The 13089-nt window shown below is 40.8% G+C and overlaps 2 protein-coding genes across 5 annotated transcripts in view; one reads left to right on the forward strand and one right to left on the reverse strand.

Annotated features, from left to right (window-relative positions):
• The window catches only part of LOC112561471 (mediator of RNA polymerase II transcription subunit 13-like), a 33885-nt gene extending 32826 nt beyond the window's left edge, over nt 1-1059 (reverse strand). For both annotated transcript variants that reach the window (XM_025233993.1, XM_025233992.1), the window contains exons 1-2: nt 848-1059; nt 202-463 (exon numbers count right to left, since the gene is read on the reverse strand). In XM_025233993.1, the coding sequence (XP_025089778.1) occupies nt 202-463; nt 848-916 (331 nt within the window). In that variant the 5' untranslated portion in view covers nt 917-1059. The remainder of the gene's footprint in view (nt 1-201; nt 464-847) is intronic.
• Nucleotides 1060-1119: 60 nt separating this feature from the next.
• Nucleotides 1120-13089, forward strand: part of LOC112561714 (protein KIAA0100-like) — a 56396-nt gene continuing 44426 nt past the window's right edge. For all 3 annotated transcript variants that reach the window (XM_025234338.1, XM_025234339.1, XM_025234340.1), the window contains exons 1-2: nt 1120-1289; nt 4398-4521. In XM_025234338.1, coding sequence (XP_025090123.1) covers nt 1231-1289; nt 4398-4521 — 183 coding nt within the window. In that variant the 5' untranslated portion in view covers nt 1120-1230. The remainder of the gene's footprint in view (nt 1290-4397; nt 4522-13089) is intronic.

Here is a 13089-nt window from a genome sequence, read left to right on the forward strand (position 1 = left end):
ATTGTGTAGATAGATCAATGTGAAGTGACGGAGATGTACAATGGAAGACAAGAAGTATGACAAAAACATGTGAATTGTGTAACTCATGTAGGGCAAGCATTTACTTCTCACATATATGCCTTCAGTTTTCCCCCCCTCTAGAAGATAAAATGAAGTGCAAATTAACAAGCAAACTCTGCAGCAGAGCAAGCCAATACTCACCTTTCAGACCTAGGTCAGACGACAATAAGCTGTCAAGTATGGATGGCTGATCTCCATACCAAAATATCCAAAGTTCTTTGCTGCATGATAGTTGGTCCGGCGGATTTACACGCTGCTCCACGTTGCGAATTACCCGACGCCAGACACAGAGAATATCGTTTTGAATGCATCGTGAATAGGCCACTAGCACGGGGTCATCCAACTGGTCAACGGGCGCGCTATCTACTGTCAGACGGCGCCATTTTATCCCGCAAATGTCCGTCTAGAACAAAAAATAATTGTTTTTATTCTGTGGCTACATGAAGAAACTTGACAATACCACCAATCGACACAATTAAGATAAAACAATCACAAGCACCAATCCCTTTCATAGCTTTTCCTCGAGTTATGGAATCAGATCAATAATCCCCTCTGCCAAACACCGATAAGAATTTCATACCAGGTGACATTTGGCCCGGTTCGTGTGTGGAGCGGTCTACTAGCATTAATGTACAAGATCTTCTGACAGATCTTCAAACAAAGACGATTACATCAAACACGCATTTTCAGTAAATGTAAAATTAAACTGCCAGTGTATCAGCATACCATAGCATTACAACCAAACAATAGCCACTAGATAGAAGTCCTATTTAAAATCGTAACTTACCAAGACGAAGAGATTGGTATAACAATCCTCCAAAGTACAGCCGTTTCCAGTCGGATTTGGGTGACTCATGGTCACTCCATGTTCTGTTCACCCCACAGTATATCCAATTTTGCAGCTATAAAACACAGCTGACTATAATTTCAGAAAATTCTGTTCATTATCAGATACTTCGCATAATATGGCGACAGTAATGGCTGACTCGCTGGGAACAACAAGGCGGTAAGGTTTACTCTCAATGATTGGCCAGCTTCAGTCACATGGTCCTTGACCCAATTCAGTGCAACATGGCAGCATGCAGACTTAAAGAAGGGAGGCGAGTTCAAACCTACTCGATATGGTCATAAAGAAATAGTGACCGAGAAGCTGGCTGTCTCAGACTACAAATGGCGAATGTTTTATTCACTGTGATATACATTTTAGCTGGATTTTGGGTTTTCAGCAAGTAAGAGCTTACTATAATCACTGAAGTATAAAATAGTTGATGTTTTTAACTTCACGAATAGGAGAAATCAATCACTAGTCAACTAGATTTTGTTTGGACATCTACATGTACAGTTATTTTATAACGATCGCTCATTACCATCAAACAAGAAGAACAATATTCTATCACTGCTACTTTCATTCTGTGTCCTTCCTGACAATTTACAAGTTTATGGGGAACTTTTATGCGTTCCTTCCAGTCCGTATTATCAAAACAATGAGTTACTGTTTGTAAAAACTGAGCAAGCTTTTTTACATTTGATTTGAACTTTCTTAAAATATAAATAACAGCCAGTCTAAATAAGACTGGTCTGTAAATTTCAGCAGTATCTTGATTTTAACTTATTAGTGATATTTATGTCTTGAGCTAATAGAAAGTTTACGGTGCAGCAAGTGCAGTTGCATACATTCACATAAAGAGAAGATGGAGACAGAGATTGCACAAGAGATCCTCATACGGTTAATTATTAATTGGTGGACTTAGATATTTATCCTTGCTGTATCAAGCAGAGGAATGACCATGATGGAGAACCAATTAGCTTTCTGTGCTCATTATTCTTACATATCATTTTTATTAACATATTGGCAAAAATGTTATTGTTTGTAGTGAATCCTCAGAATTGAAACTAAAATAAAAACATTTTTCATAGTCACTAAGCCAGTCTTATTTTTACTTTTTCACTTAGGGACAGATTTTTGTTTTTAGTGTACACTTTTATAAATATCAGAATTATCTAACAATAATTTCTTAATGTGAAAGTTTTCTCACCTGATTTCAACAGATGATTATAGAATGAATTTGAAATCCATCTCTTATAAGGACTACAATATTTCTTCTGCTTGTAGCGTGAGTCTCTTAGTAATCTGTAGGAAGGACTTAGCTTTGTCTTCTTTCATGCTTTTAGTTTAAACTCTTAAGGTTTTAATTACTAAATACTCAGTCTTTTTTTAAAAAAACATCTTATATAATTATAATTCTTTGTGTACTGATTAAATTTTTTAATGATAAGGTGTGAAGTAAATGTTTTGGTTTGTGTTTGTCATTTTCCTACATTTCCAGCAGCTTAAAAAAACAAATCCAGCAAAATTTAAGTGGCTTTAAAATGATTAAAAATACAGTTAAACATTTCTTGAGTTGTCACAGACATGGGCCATGTTTCAGCTTGAAATCCATTTTGAATTAAGTATATTAGGGTTCATTAAAAAAAAAATTGGGGCCACTGACTGGATAAATCCTAAACTTATCACAGAAAGAGGTAAAACTTCTGTCCACATATATTCCAAATGAACATATGGTCCCAATTCTCCTAATGGCTGTAGCCTTGACAACATGAATACACGCATGTACACTCCTGATGTCTATGTTATTTTTATGTTCATGGTAATGCTTGTAGAAATGTATCATGAGAAGTGAAGAGTAGCATTTATCCAGATTTGGGAAATAGTATCTCGCACGGATTTCCCAATCATTAGAAAAATAATTGCACCCCACACTAGACCCATATGCTTTCCAATGGAGAACGAAATGCTCTTCCCTTCCATCAGTACTCAGCTAACCAAAGTTAATTCTTTATTTATGTTTTAACTGTTTTCTTATTATGCAAAGGAAGTTTGTAATACTTATAACATTACATTTAGCACACGAGTTAAAAAAATTTTTTGGTGACGCAAACCATTGCTCAGTAATAACTTAAAAGTAAAGCCAACAGAGGATGAGAGGGCTGAATGAGATTTATGACATGGTATTAATAGATAAAATTACTGCTGACAACATGATGTACAGTATATTTCCAGTTTAATTTTCTTTTACCTGCTTACATATCAAATTTCTTGTTGAGATAAAAGGTGTAGGTTACATGCAATGCCATCACTAAATATTTGGATACTTGGGAAGAAGTTTGGAGTGAAAGTAATGTCTAGTTGCGCCTAACATTGGACAAGCCTTTCACTTAAATATGAAAACATAGTAGCTTTTGCTACATGCAGTAATACAGGTATGAATAGTGCCCATGTTTGTTTGCATGATTATCAGGTCAGTGACACAAGATTATAAGTTGAATGCTCTCCCTGCTTGGTAAATGAGTGAACTGAAAACGTACTTAATATAGGTTTAGGAATTTTATAGCATACATTAGTTGTCAAGTAATATAAAAATTCCAGCCATTAGTGAATTGCCTTTTTCATTTTTGTCATCCAGACACATTACCTGAAAAGCCTTAAAGTTTGAAGAATGGCAGAACTTAAAATCATACACATGGAAGAGGGAAACGTAAATGAAAAAGATGCAGATAATATAAATTGCTGCACTATTCCACCATTAGATTCAAACAACATTCTATGAAGTTCTAAAATTAACTATGACTTTCACTTTATGTTCTTATGAAGAGTATGTAAATATTGTTTGCTTACATAATATAAATGTCATGATTGATAAATTGTTTATTCCTATGTAAGAGATATAGAATCACTAGACTGTTGACCCAGCTATGGGAATAAAGCACTTAGTTGTTACAAAAGTATGTGTGCCAGCATAATGACTATTTGAAACTGATATTAATGTTCACATTATGTCTTGAAATTGTTTAAAGTTTTAGTATCAATGTGTGTGTTGCTAGTAATAAATATTTTGGAAAAAGAAAAACTTAGATCCTTGCTGGCATTAGAAAATTTTTCACTACAAAATCACATTAACATTTCTGAAGTATGTGTATGGAAACGAATATGAAAAGATTCAGCCATCAGATTGAAGTTTTTTCATTTTTTTTAGAGACATTGGTCAGACATTTTAACACCAAGCCCCTTCTGAACACTTTCATTTCTGTTCATGTGTTAACCTTTTTTTTCATCTGCGTTTTTGTACATAGCTTATACATTGTGAAGTTCATTAGCAATATCTGTGCAATTAGTGTTTTGCTTTAAATATGATGTATCTTGTACAACAGCATATAGGTATAAAATCCGAGTGTAACTGAAAAAAAAACTTTTTTTTTCTCTCAGCAGTGATAGCAATGTTTCACCCAATAGATATTGTGATTGTAAGCTAGTCATCCAGTGGATATTGTGATTGCAGGTTGGTAGCATGGTTAATTCAGCGAGCATTGAAGCAACACCTAGGTGTGAGCCTCAAAATTGGAAAACTTGGTCTCATGGGCTTCAGCAAACTCCAGCTCACCATTGGGATCGGCCTTACCATTGTGAGTGAGCTGTTTTCATTCAGTAGGCACCCTTTTCTATAGTGAACTCCCAAGAAAGTGAAACTTCTTTGATGGCTACATAGCTAAACTCACAAAGAACTGAACAAAATCATTACCAGCAGTTTTATTCAGCCTAGAGGATGGCAGTTGATTTAAGATTTTGTAAATCAAATTATTCAGACTTGTTAGGTTGGTGGTGGTTGGAAGGCTAGGGCTTCCCCTCTCTTCCACCAGCAAAGTTCCATAACTTTGCCCCTCTGCTTCTGGTGTCAACATGGCATTGGTCTCACCATCGAGTAACATATAGGTCTTTTTCGGCCTGGAATGATTCAGCTTTTGTTAGGACGATATAGGTGTAGTTGGGACTATTTGACATGGGCTGTGGGGCAACATGACTGGGACAAAATAAAAGGCCCCCTTTTTAACTTAGTTTGCTTGCACGCAAAATCAGTCATGCAGCAGAAACCGTAACTGATGTAGTAATAATTATTTTAAAAAATTTCGGTGACAAAAGTTGAAGCATGCAAAAAGGGACACATAACAGTGAACAGGCGACTGACTTCAGGAAGAATTTGTCACAAAACTTTCAGAAACAATATATTTGTTTGGCGTGTGTCGTCGATATAGTCTCAGAAACTTCTGAACACAGCTCTGTTTCAGTGGAGTATAATGGTTTATCTCTGAGATAGCCAAAGGCTGGGTGCCGTGCAACACCTAAAACAGATGCGGTTGTTAATGTATCTCTACTGAACTGCGTGCAGACGAATTTCCCCCACGTTAACGTAGAGTGAGGCCAAAGCACGAATTCGCTTCCGGATTAAGAGCAGACGATGCGAACTCTTGTGTTGATGGAGGTACAAAAGCTGAAGCTTCACGGTCTGTTGTATTTTTAGTTTGTTGGATCCAAGTTGTGGGAAGTGAGGGTCGATGACTTTGGACCAAAAATAAATTATCTAAATAACAAATTTATTGCAAGTCTATTATTGATTTTCAGAATGTTATCGCAGCTTTGGATATTAAACTGTTGAATGTTCACCGTGTCATCACAGCCTACATCTTCACGAGAAACTAATAGTTGGGCTTGGCAATCAGGGAGCAATCTAGAGATATAAGTCCGTGCTCAACCGAACAAACAAGAACGGGAAAAGCTTCTTCCATTAGACGTTTGTCCGTATTTGTTGACGGACCGTTAGCCATACCGCTCAGTCAGTGATTGGTATCAATCGTACAAATTCTTAGACATAGTGAGACCCCCAAAACTGTTCGTGAAACAAAAGAGAAGAAGCTGCTGCCTCGTGGCAAGGAAAGAACTGCGCACTTCGCTCTAGAACAGATGATTTGTGGGCGAGTGCTTTTTCACCTAGCGCATCTTAATCGTTATCCATTTTCACACCTGGCTGTCTTTTACCTGTCATGCACAGTCTTTATGTAGAAATTGTGCAATGAGAAAATCTCATTTCACCCTCACTCTTTCTCAGCTTGCGCGGGGAGGGTATCCCATCCACTCCGCACACGCAGAGGAAGATGTCTTTTTCCTCTGTGGAGTGACAAGGTGGGACCAGCAAGAGGTGGCGCCACCGTGTCAGCCCCTGGCATTTAGGAAATCTTCCCGGCTGCACTTGTTATGACTGAGATGAACTCGGTACGGGAGACTTTACCACAAATCTGAGCTAACAACTATCTCCTCCACCGCACCCCTTCCGTTGGCTATTCAAACATCGTGACGAACAGGTCAGGCTTATAAGCCTGAAATTAAGAAAGCCAGTGGATGCGGTTGTGTTGTTGGGTTTATTTGTGCACCTTCTTTGTAACGCGAGAACGGAAGAAAGAAAAATAAAGCTTGCACTAAATTCAGCCCTGTCAAATGTGGGAAGAAGGTTTAGCCGAATGGTCAGAGAACTAGCGTTCGAACCCGGAGGCGCGACGTTGGTGCCTGTGTAGCGCAGCGATGTCCCCTCTTCAATCGACACAGCTGTGGAAATGGGTGTCTGACTCCGTAGAGCATGAGTGAGGAACTTTTTTCCTTCAAGGGCCATTGTGATATTTATAACATCATGCGCGAGCCGTACAAAATTACTTTAAAATGAGCCTGTTCTATTAATCTGTTTGGTCGAGCTGCAGAGTCGGCACAATGCAACGCGTACAATCTAAACTCCTTTGAGTGACCACAATTCGCTTTTTCGTAATTAAGTGCGCAAAATAACTGTTCTGCCACTGTGAAAAGCATAGCGAAACATCAGTTTGGAGTCTGTAAAGTATATATTTATAATTAAAAAAGTTCCTAGAGGATACATAATATATAGTTACAAACCTATTTTCCTAATGCACAATTTTCAAAGTTAGTGGCTGTGCAGTAAAAGTACACTCATTTTAATAATAATGACTATTTAGTACACACATATCTCCTCTTGATGGAGGAGATCATGGTATTTCCAAGTGTCTACACACGCTAAACACACAGGCATGATTTCACATACACAAACTCATAAGCCCAAACTAGTTTTTATCAGCCAAAACTTTTCATTTGTACATCCTTTTGAAAGCTATGAAATGAAAATGTTGGATACTTGTAGGCCTGAACTGTACACTAAAGTACACAGCAATGTCGACGATCATTTTTTTTTTTTTAATTGTATGATTTGATATGGTCGAAGAACGCCATGCGTGTCAACAGCCCCCGTCAAACCGGAAGTGGTCTACCCTCGGCTTGAGGTGAAGGTTATATGCATGCATAATTCTCCAAAATAGGCCGTGGGCAGCCGACAAAAAGTATACGTGGCTGTCCCCTCATGGACTCGAACGTGTCCTGTCTATCCCATAATAGATCTTCTTTGTTTGTCCCTCAAAATTTACATTATGTTAAAAGCCTACTGATTTACTGAAATCTGTGATTGCCTTGGGGCGGATCAAATAATTTCGCGGACGTTCCCCATTCCTGCCATAGAGGGTTAAAGGGGATTGTAAAGACAAAATAAAACTGCTTAGAATCTCGTAAAGAGTAGGATCAGTTTGAGTCTCGTCTATTTTCATGTCTGTTCATGTGGAAAAAGTTCAATGTTTCGTAGGATATTTTGTTTAATAAGTGAAATTACAAGGGTCTCTTTCGTCCTCCGATGACGTGAAGTCAATCTCCGTTTGAGCTGATAACATGATATGGTTGGACATTGCTCATAGCCATCTTGATTGTTATCACTAATATATATCACTAATCCAACTAACGACACACCACCGATCACTTGAGTTCAAATCCTAACAATGACAAACATTTTCTGTCCTCTGTGACATAACCACACGCCACAGCTTTATCACCGCCGTCACAGCGTTTACTATACCTTTAAGGAAGGTAATAATAGAACGAAGGAGCGGAGACAAACACCGCTTATTGTGTGTGTGAGAGAAACTTCACCCTTCGACAACTCAAATGTCATGGGCCTACTTTCAGCTTCATCCCCTACCCCCATTTTATATATATATGTACAGCCTAGTCCTTTAAACATCTAATGAAGAATTCCGAGACTGTAGTATGAAGTAGTTACGACCGTGGTCGTGTTGCCCCCACATAGTAGATGAGACAAACAATCGTTAAGCAGTGTTGCCGCTTCTGCGCAGTCACAGCCCTTTGGAAGAACAGGGGCGGAGCAACTTGAATTGTCGCCATGGATTGTCTTTAGGTAGATAACGGTCATTTGCGTTCTCGCTATTCATCTTCCCCTCCACCCAACCCGACGAGTAGTGCCCGTGAGTTGTGTTACCGCAATAGAGACCATATAGGTGTTCACGCATTATCTGTTGCACTCTTACTGGTTCTAAAATTATTAGCAGATCTCAAGTCTTTACACTTTTTTTTCTTCCTTTCGTTAGTATTACAATAGGTCTCCGGGCACTTAAGTCGATGACATACACGAAATTGAAAAATTGAAATGCAAATTGCTTTTTCTTTAGATATATTACAGATGCCACAACTTACGGAACTGACTCGTGCAGGTTCAGGCAGGTAATGTATATGTGTTAGGTAGGAGAAGGATATTCATTGGCTAGGGGTGAAGCTTTGTCCAAGGTGTCACACGTTCTTTTGCCCTCTTTGTCGCGCGCACTTTGTGCCACGTCACACAAGGCCAGCCTAACAGAAGTCGACTTAATGCGTGTGATAAATAAAGCACGACAAAACCAAACAGCACCGCCACTCTCCTCCTCCCATTCCAAAATAGCGGCAAACAAACGCTTGCTCCAGTTTTGTCCCTTCCCCGAACCCTTCCACCCCGCCTAACACACAAACACATCTCCTCGTGGTGTTGGGTAGAGAGAGATGAAGAGAGGTTCCGTTTCAGAAGTTGTAATTAGTTTTGACCCAGGGTAAATATTTCTTACACACTGTACGTGTTCCTGCGTGTATTATATTGCGGCTTTGGCGACAGTTATAAGCTTAAAACTTAAAAAAAAAATTGTTGCATCGTTACAAATCTTTGTGTCACTAGGGAAAGAAAGATAGAAGTATGTGACGAGGCAATGTCGATAGTACCCCCTCCGTATATGCGCGCGCGCACACACACACACACGCACGCGCACACACAACATAAAAGACAAAACATTCAGAAATAAAGTCTAAATAAAAATCACCCTACCTTTCAGTTTCCCTCCTGTTTGACTGCTTCTCTCTTTCTCGTCGTCCCCCCCCCCCTTTCTCTATTTACTTAAAAATCTGAATGATCTAAAAATGTCCGTTTTATGTATCGATGTGAGCAAGAAAAACACTTTTTAGAAACTTCTTACGTAAGTGTGCAATTATTTTCACGTTTTAAATGAATTTAAATATCACAAGATCTGAAGGCTAACCATTCGGGGAAGAGGACAAAATTGAGGAAGATGAGATGGAGAGAGAAATGCCATACTTAAGAGTGTGTATGAAGAAATTGTGTAGGTTGAGTAACAACTAATGTCGTGACATTCTTTTCTGCTCTCTCTCTCTTTGTGTCTGTGTGTGCGCGCGCGCGCATGGAATTGGGAAGCAGCTTTCGACATAAGAACAGCTTAGGATTATGCCAGGGACATTGTTTTACTTCATGCCTACAACGAACATTCCTATCCTGAAGGAATGAGAGGATATGTCATTCGTTACTTTATAACACTATAATTAGCGAGAGCCTTGTCTGTAATCACGGGATCTGTACAAGGAGCGATTGTTGGCGGTGATAAATCAGTTGATGTCATTAGTAGAGAGATTCGAGTCGCCCGGTAGCGTAGTGGATAAACCCTCTCTAGTCACCACTGCAGTGAGAGGTCCCCGGGGTTCAGATCTCGTCTCAGGACATTTTCTGCAGTGACACCTGTTTGCAGGGTTCACCGTCGGGTCGGGGATAACATCGATGTTTTACACATACAGAGGAGAAATAAAACAACTGTAGCAATCGTATATTTATACTTTTTTTTAAAATACGTGGCAATTCCCATACATCATTTTCGGTTTTTTAAAAATCTGTTATAAACATAACCCTGACCCAGCCACACTAAGCGCAGTCTCTAGATGAGGCGGGCACCTTCATGCCTTGCCCACACGTTTGGCGCGCGCAGGTGAGGAGGGCGGGTGGTGGGACAGGAGGGTAAAGAGTCAACAAAAGGTTCAGTCTTGACAACGATGACACAGGCCACGTTTCGCGGGGTGGGTGGAAGTGGGGGTGGGGGGATAAGAGACGGTTCGCGGCTGGATGAGCCACATAGAAAAGAAAGAAAAAAAACCTAACCTCCCCTTGCTCGAGTCGTTCTGCTTCGTCATTGACCGAGAAAAAAGGTTTTTACCTAACACGGTGTTATGTCATCCTTGCAGCCAGCTTCCGGTGTGCCACTCCACCTTCCCCACTATCCCCACCCCTCACCCAATTCAACATTTCCTCCCTCTTGACGCCAATACGAAGAAACACTTGGCGCCTATCTCTCACTCTACCCTCCTCCCTGCCCACTTCCCTACCACTTCCCGAAACCTAGAGGCTGGCGCCTAGCAGTTTTGCCTTCGTCACGGAGGAGGGGGTAGGATCAGAGGTTGAAGTTCGACGTCGGCGCGAGCTACCGTATTACGTCACAGGGTAGCTATTTTCACGGCTCTTAATTTACCAGTTATAGCTTTTAGTCCGGCGGCGGCTTTGTTTTCAGCATGATTCGAATGGTCGCCCTCTCGTTCTGTCGTTGCTGCCAGCGCTCTAACAGTTGCGAGATGCTGAAAGTAGTCACGGACAAAAAGTCAGCTCCCTTGGCGAGGGTTGCATTAAAGGAGACATCTATTACCAGGAACTCGTTGCATCTGCGCGGTTTGATAATGAACGATTGTCACCAGCAGCTGATCGTGACGCACATTCCACCCACTCACCGTAGGGCGAGTGATGCACATCCGTTTTCAGCTGTGAATCGACAAAGCAGACGACACGCAGCAGAAGTCTTCTGCTACTAGGTCTGTGAGGTGCATGATAGAAATCTCGAAAAATCTTTCTGACCGGGTGGCGGGTGAATACAAGGGCGGTGGCGGTAGTGGTTGCTTGGGAAGCGCGAGAGAAGGGGTGAGTGTCGTCATCCGTTCAACCAGCAAAAAGGCAGAGTCGGGTCTCGCACAGTCGGAATTTTACCTGTTAGCGATTGTACCTGTTCAGATGCACGGTACGGTTGCACGGAAGTGATACATTGCGAAAAATCGTAACATTTTATGAAACAAAGTAACAACGCTCATAGCTAGCTTGTGTAATTTGGTCTGGTCTTTAATGGTCCTTTTTATTTTTGCTCTCATCAAGTTTTTTGTTTATTTGTTAGTGTCGCTGCTGTTGGCCTTTTGCTGTCGTCGTTGTGCTCTCTACTTCGACAGAAAACCCAGAGACTAGCGACTGGCACTGTCGACCGTAGGGAGAGCATTTGGGAAGTTGGGGGACACGCACAACACAATGAGGAGTGACCAGACAATAATCTCAGAAATCCGAAAGTGAGGGCTGCTTGATCAGAAGCGTCTCATCCCCAGGACGAGTTTTCCGCTTCTCAGGCACGACCATCCGAAAACAAGGATTTCAAGGAAGCAATGCATTTCTTTCATGTTCCGGCCCATCCGTGGGATTAGGTGGGACTAACATTCGCAGAGAATTGCCGAAGGTACCCTCAAACACTCTGCTGAAGAGGTTGCAATCACAGCGGCTGGAAGTCCGGAATCGACACGACAGGGTACTTTGCCACTGCGCAGTGAAACGAAGCGTATCGGACAAAGTGCGGAAAAAGGTGGGGGCGCAGGGGCGAGAGGAGGGAAGGGGAGGGAGCGCCCATTATCGCGCAAGGTGCAGCAGCAGCGACACGTAAAAGGGCAGTGGCAGTCACCGGTACCTGATGTAAAAGCCTCACGTGACGCAGTGCCGGCAATGGGGACGTGCCTGTCATGATTTGCGCGTGACGTAACGCATTACCCACCCGACACATCGCTCGTTGCCTTGTGTGTTTGGAATTTGGGGTGGAGGAGAAGTGGAGGTGGGGAGGTCCCTCGGTCAGGAAATCACTTACCCTCTCTACCGTTCTGTTTCTTCATTATTCACCCCAGGTTTGGAAAACACTTCTTCAGGTTTGTCTTTTAACTGGCGTGCAGGTGCATTTCTGATCCCCACCCGAGTCTGCTTATTCACACTTGTGCGTTATTTTCTCCGTTTACGTGTTCGGTCCCTACGCGCCTTGTTGGCCTTATCAGCGCTTGGATTTTCTGTTGTGTGGGCCATTCGTGTTTTAAAACTACTACTGCACTATACTATTACTATGCCTTAACTATAGCTCTGACAAAGGTTTTCTGCGGTCAGCATTCAGTAATTAAATTGGATTTTTTAGGTTCGTGTTTTGCAGCTTACTAAGAAAAATCTCACACTGCGTGCGCAGACTAGAACATTCTAAAAACATCTTTTAAAAGTTTTTAAATCTTAAACGCATAAAATATATTAATACTAATTGGTATTAATACAACTAGAAAAACAATATTAGTATTATTAATGTCATGAATCTGTCTTATTACCTAGTGTATTATTGTCCTTGATGTTAATGGTTTGCAATATGACTAGCAATACAATAAAACATCAAACCTTTTGTATAGCGACTCCTTCCTACATACCGACATATTTTTTCACGGACTGACAACACTAAGTAAAACATCTCTCCATTATAACTACCTGCCCATATCAGCACATATCAGTTGACTACTTTATCAACGACCTTTTGCAGAAGAAACGTGTTTATGAAATGAGATCCTTGTGAACGACTGTTTGTTATGTATTGTGACTTTTTTGGTGGAAAATTCGCGTTTAAAAATACATTTAGTAAAGCATTTTAGCAGAGAATCTTTGTCCACCACGATAGCTAAGGCCGTAATTAAGAAGAGAAAGTAAGACATTTCCGCAGGACATGATGGAAAACTGAAAAAAAGCGTCTTGTTTGCGAAGTTATCAAGCGATATCCGAACCCCGTGGGCACTACTTCATATTTCTTTACTCTATTTTCCGCTTTATAACTACTGTTCTAGGGGTAAAAATATCAACGAAGTCTGGAAACCGCTTTATGATTTTGGAA

Source organism: Pomacea canaliculata, linkage group LG4 (assembly GCF_003073045.1).
Source record: "Pomacea canaliculata isolate SZHN2017 linkage group LG4, ASM307304v1, whole genome shotgun sequence".
Classification (NCBI taxonomy): Eukaryota; Metazoa; Mollusca; class Gastropoda; order Architaenioglossa; family Ampullariidae; genus Pomacea; species Pomacea canaliculata.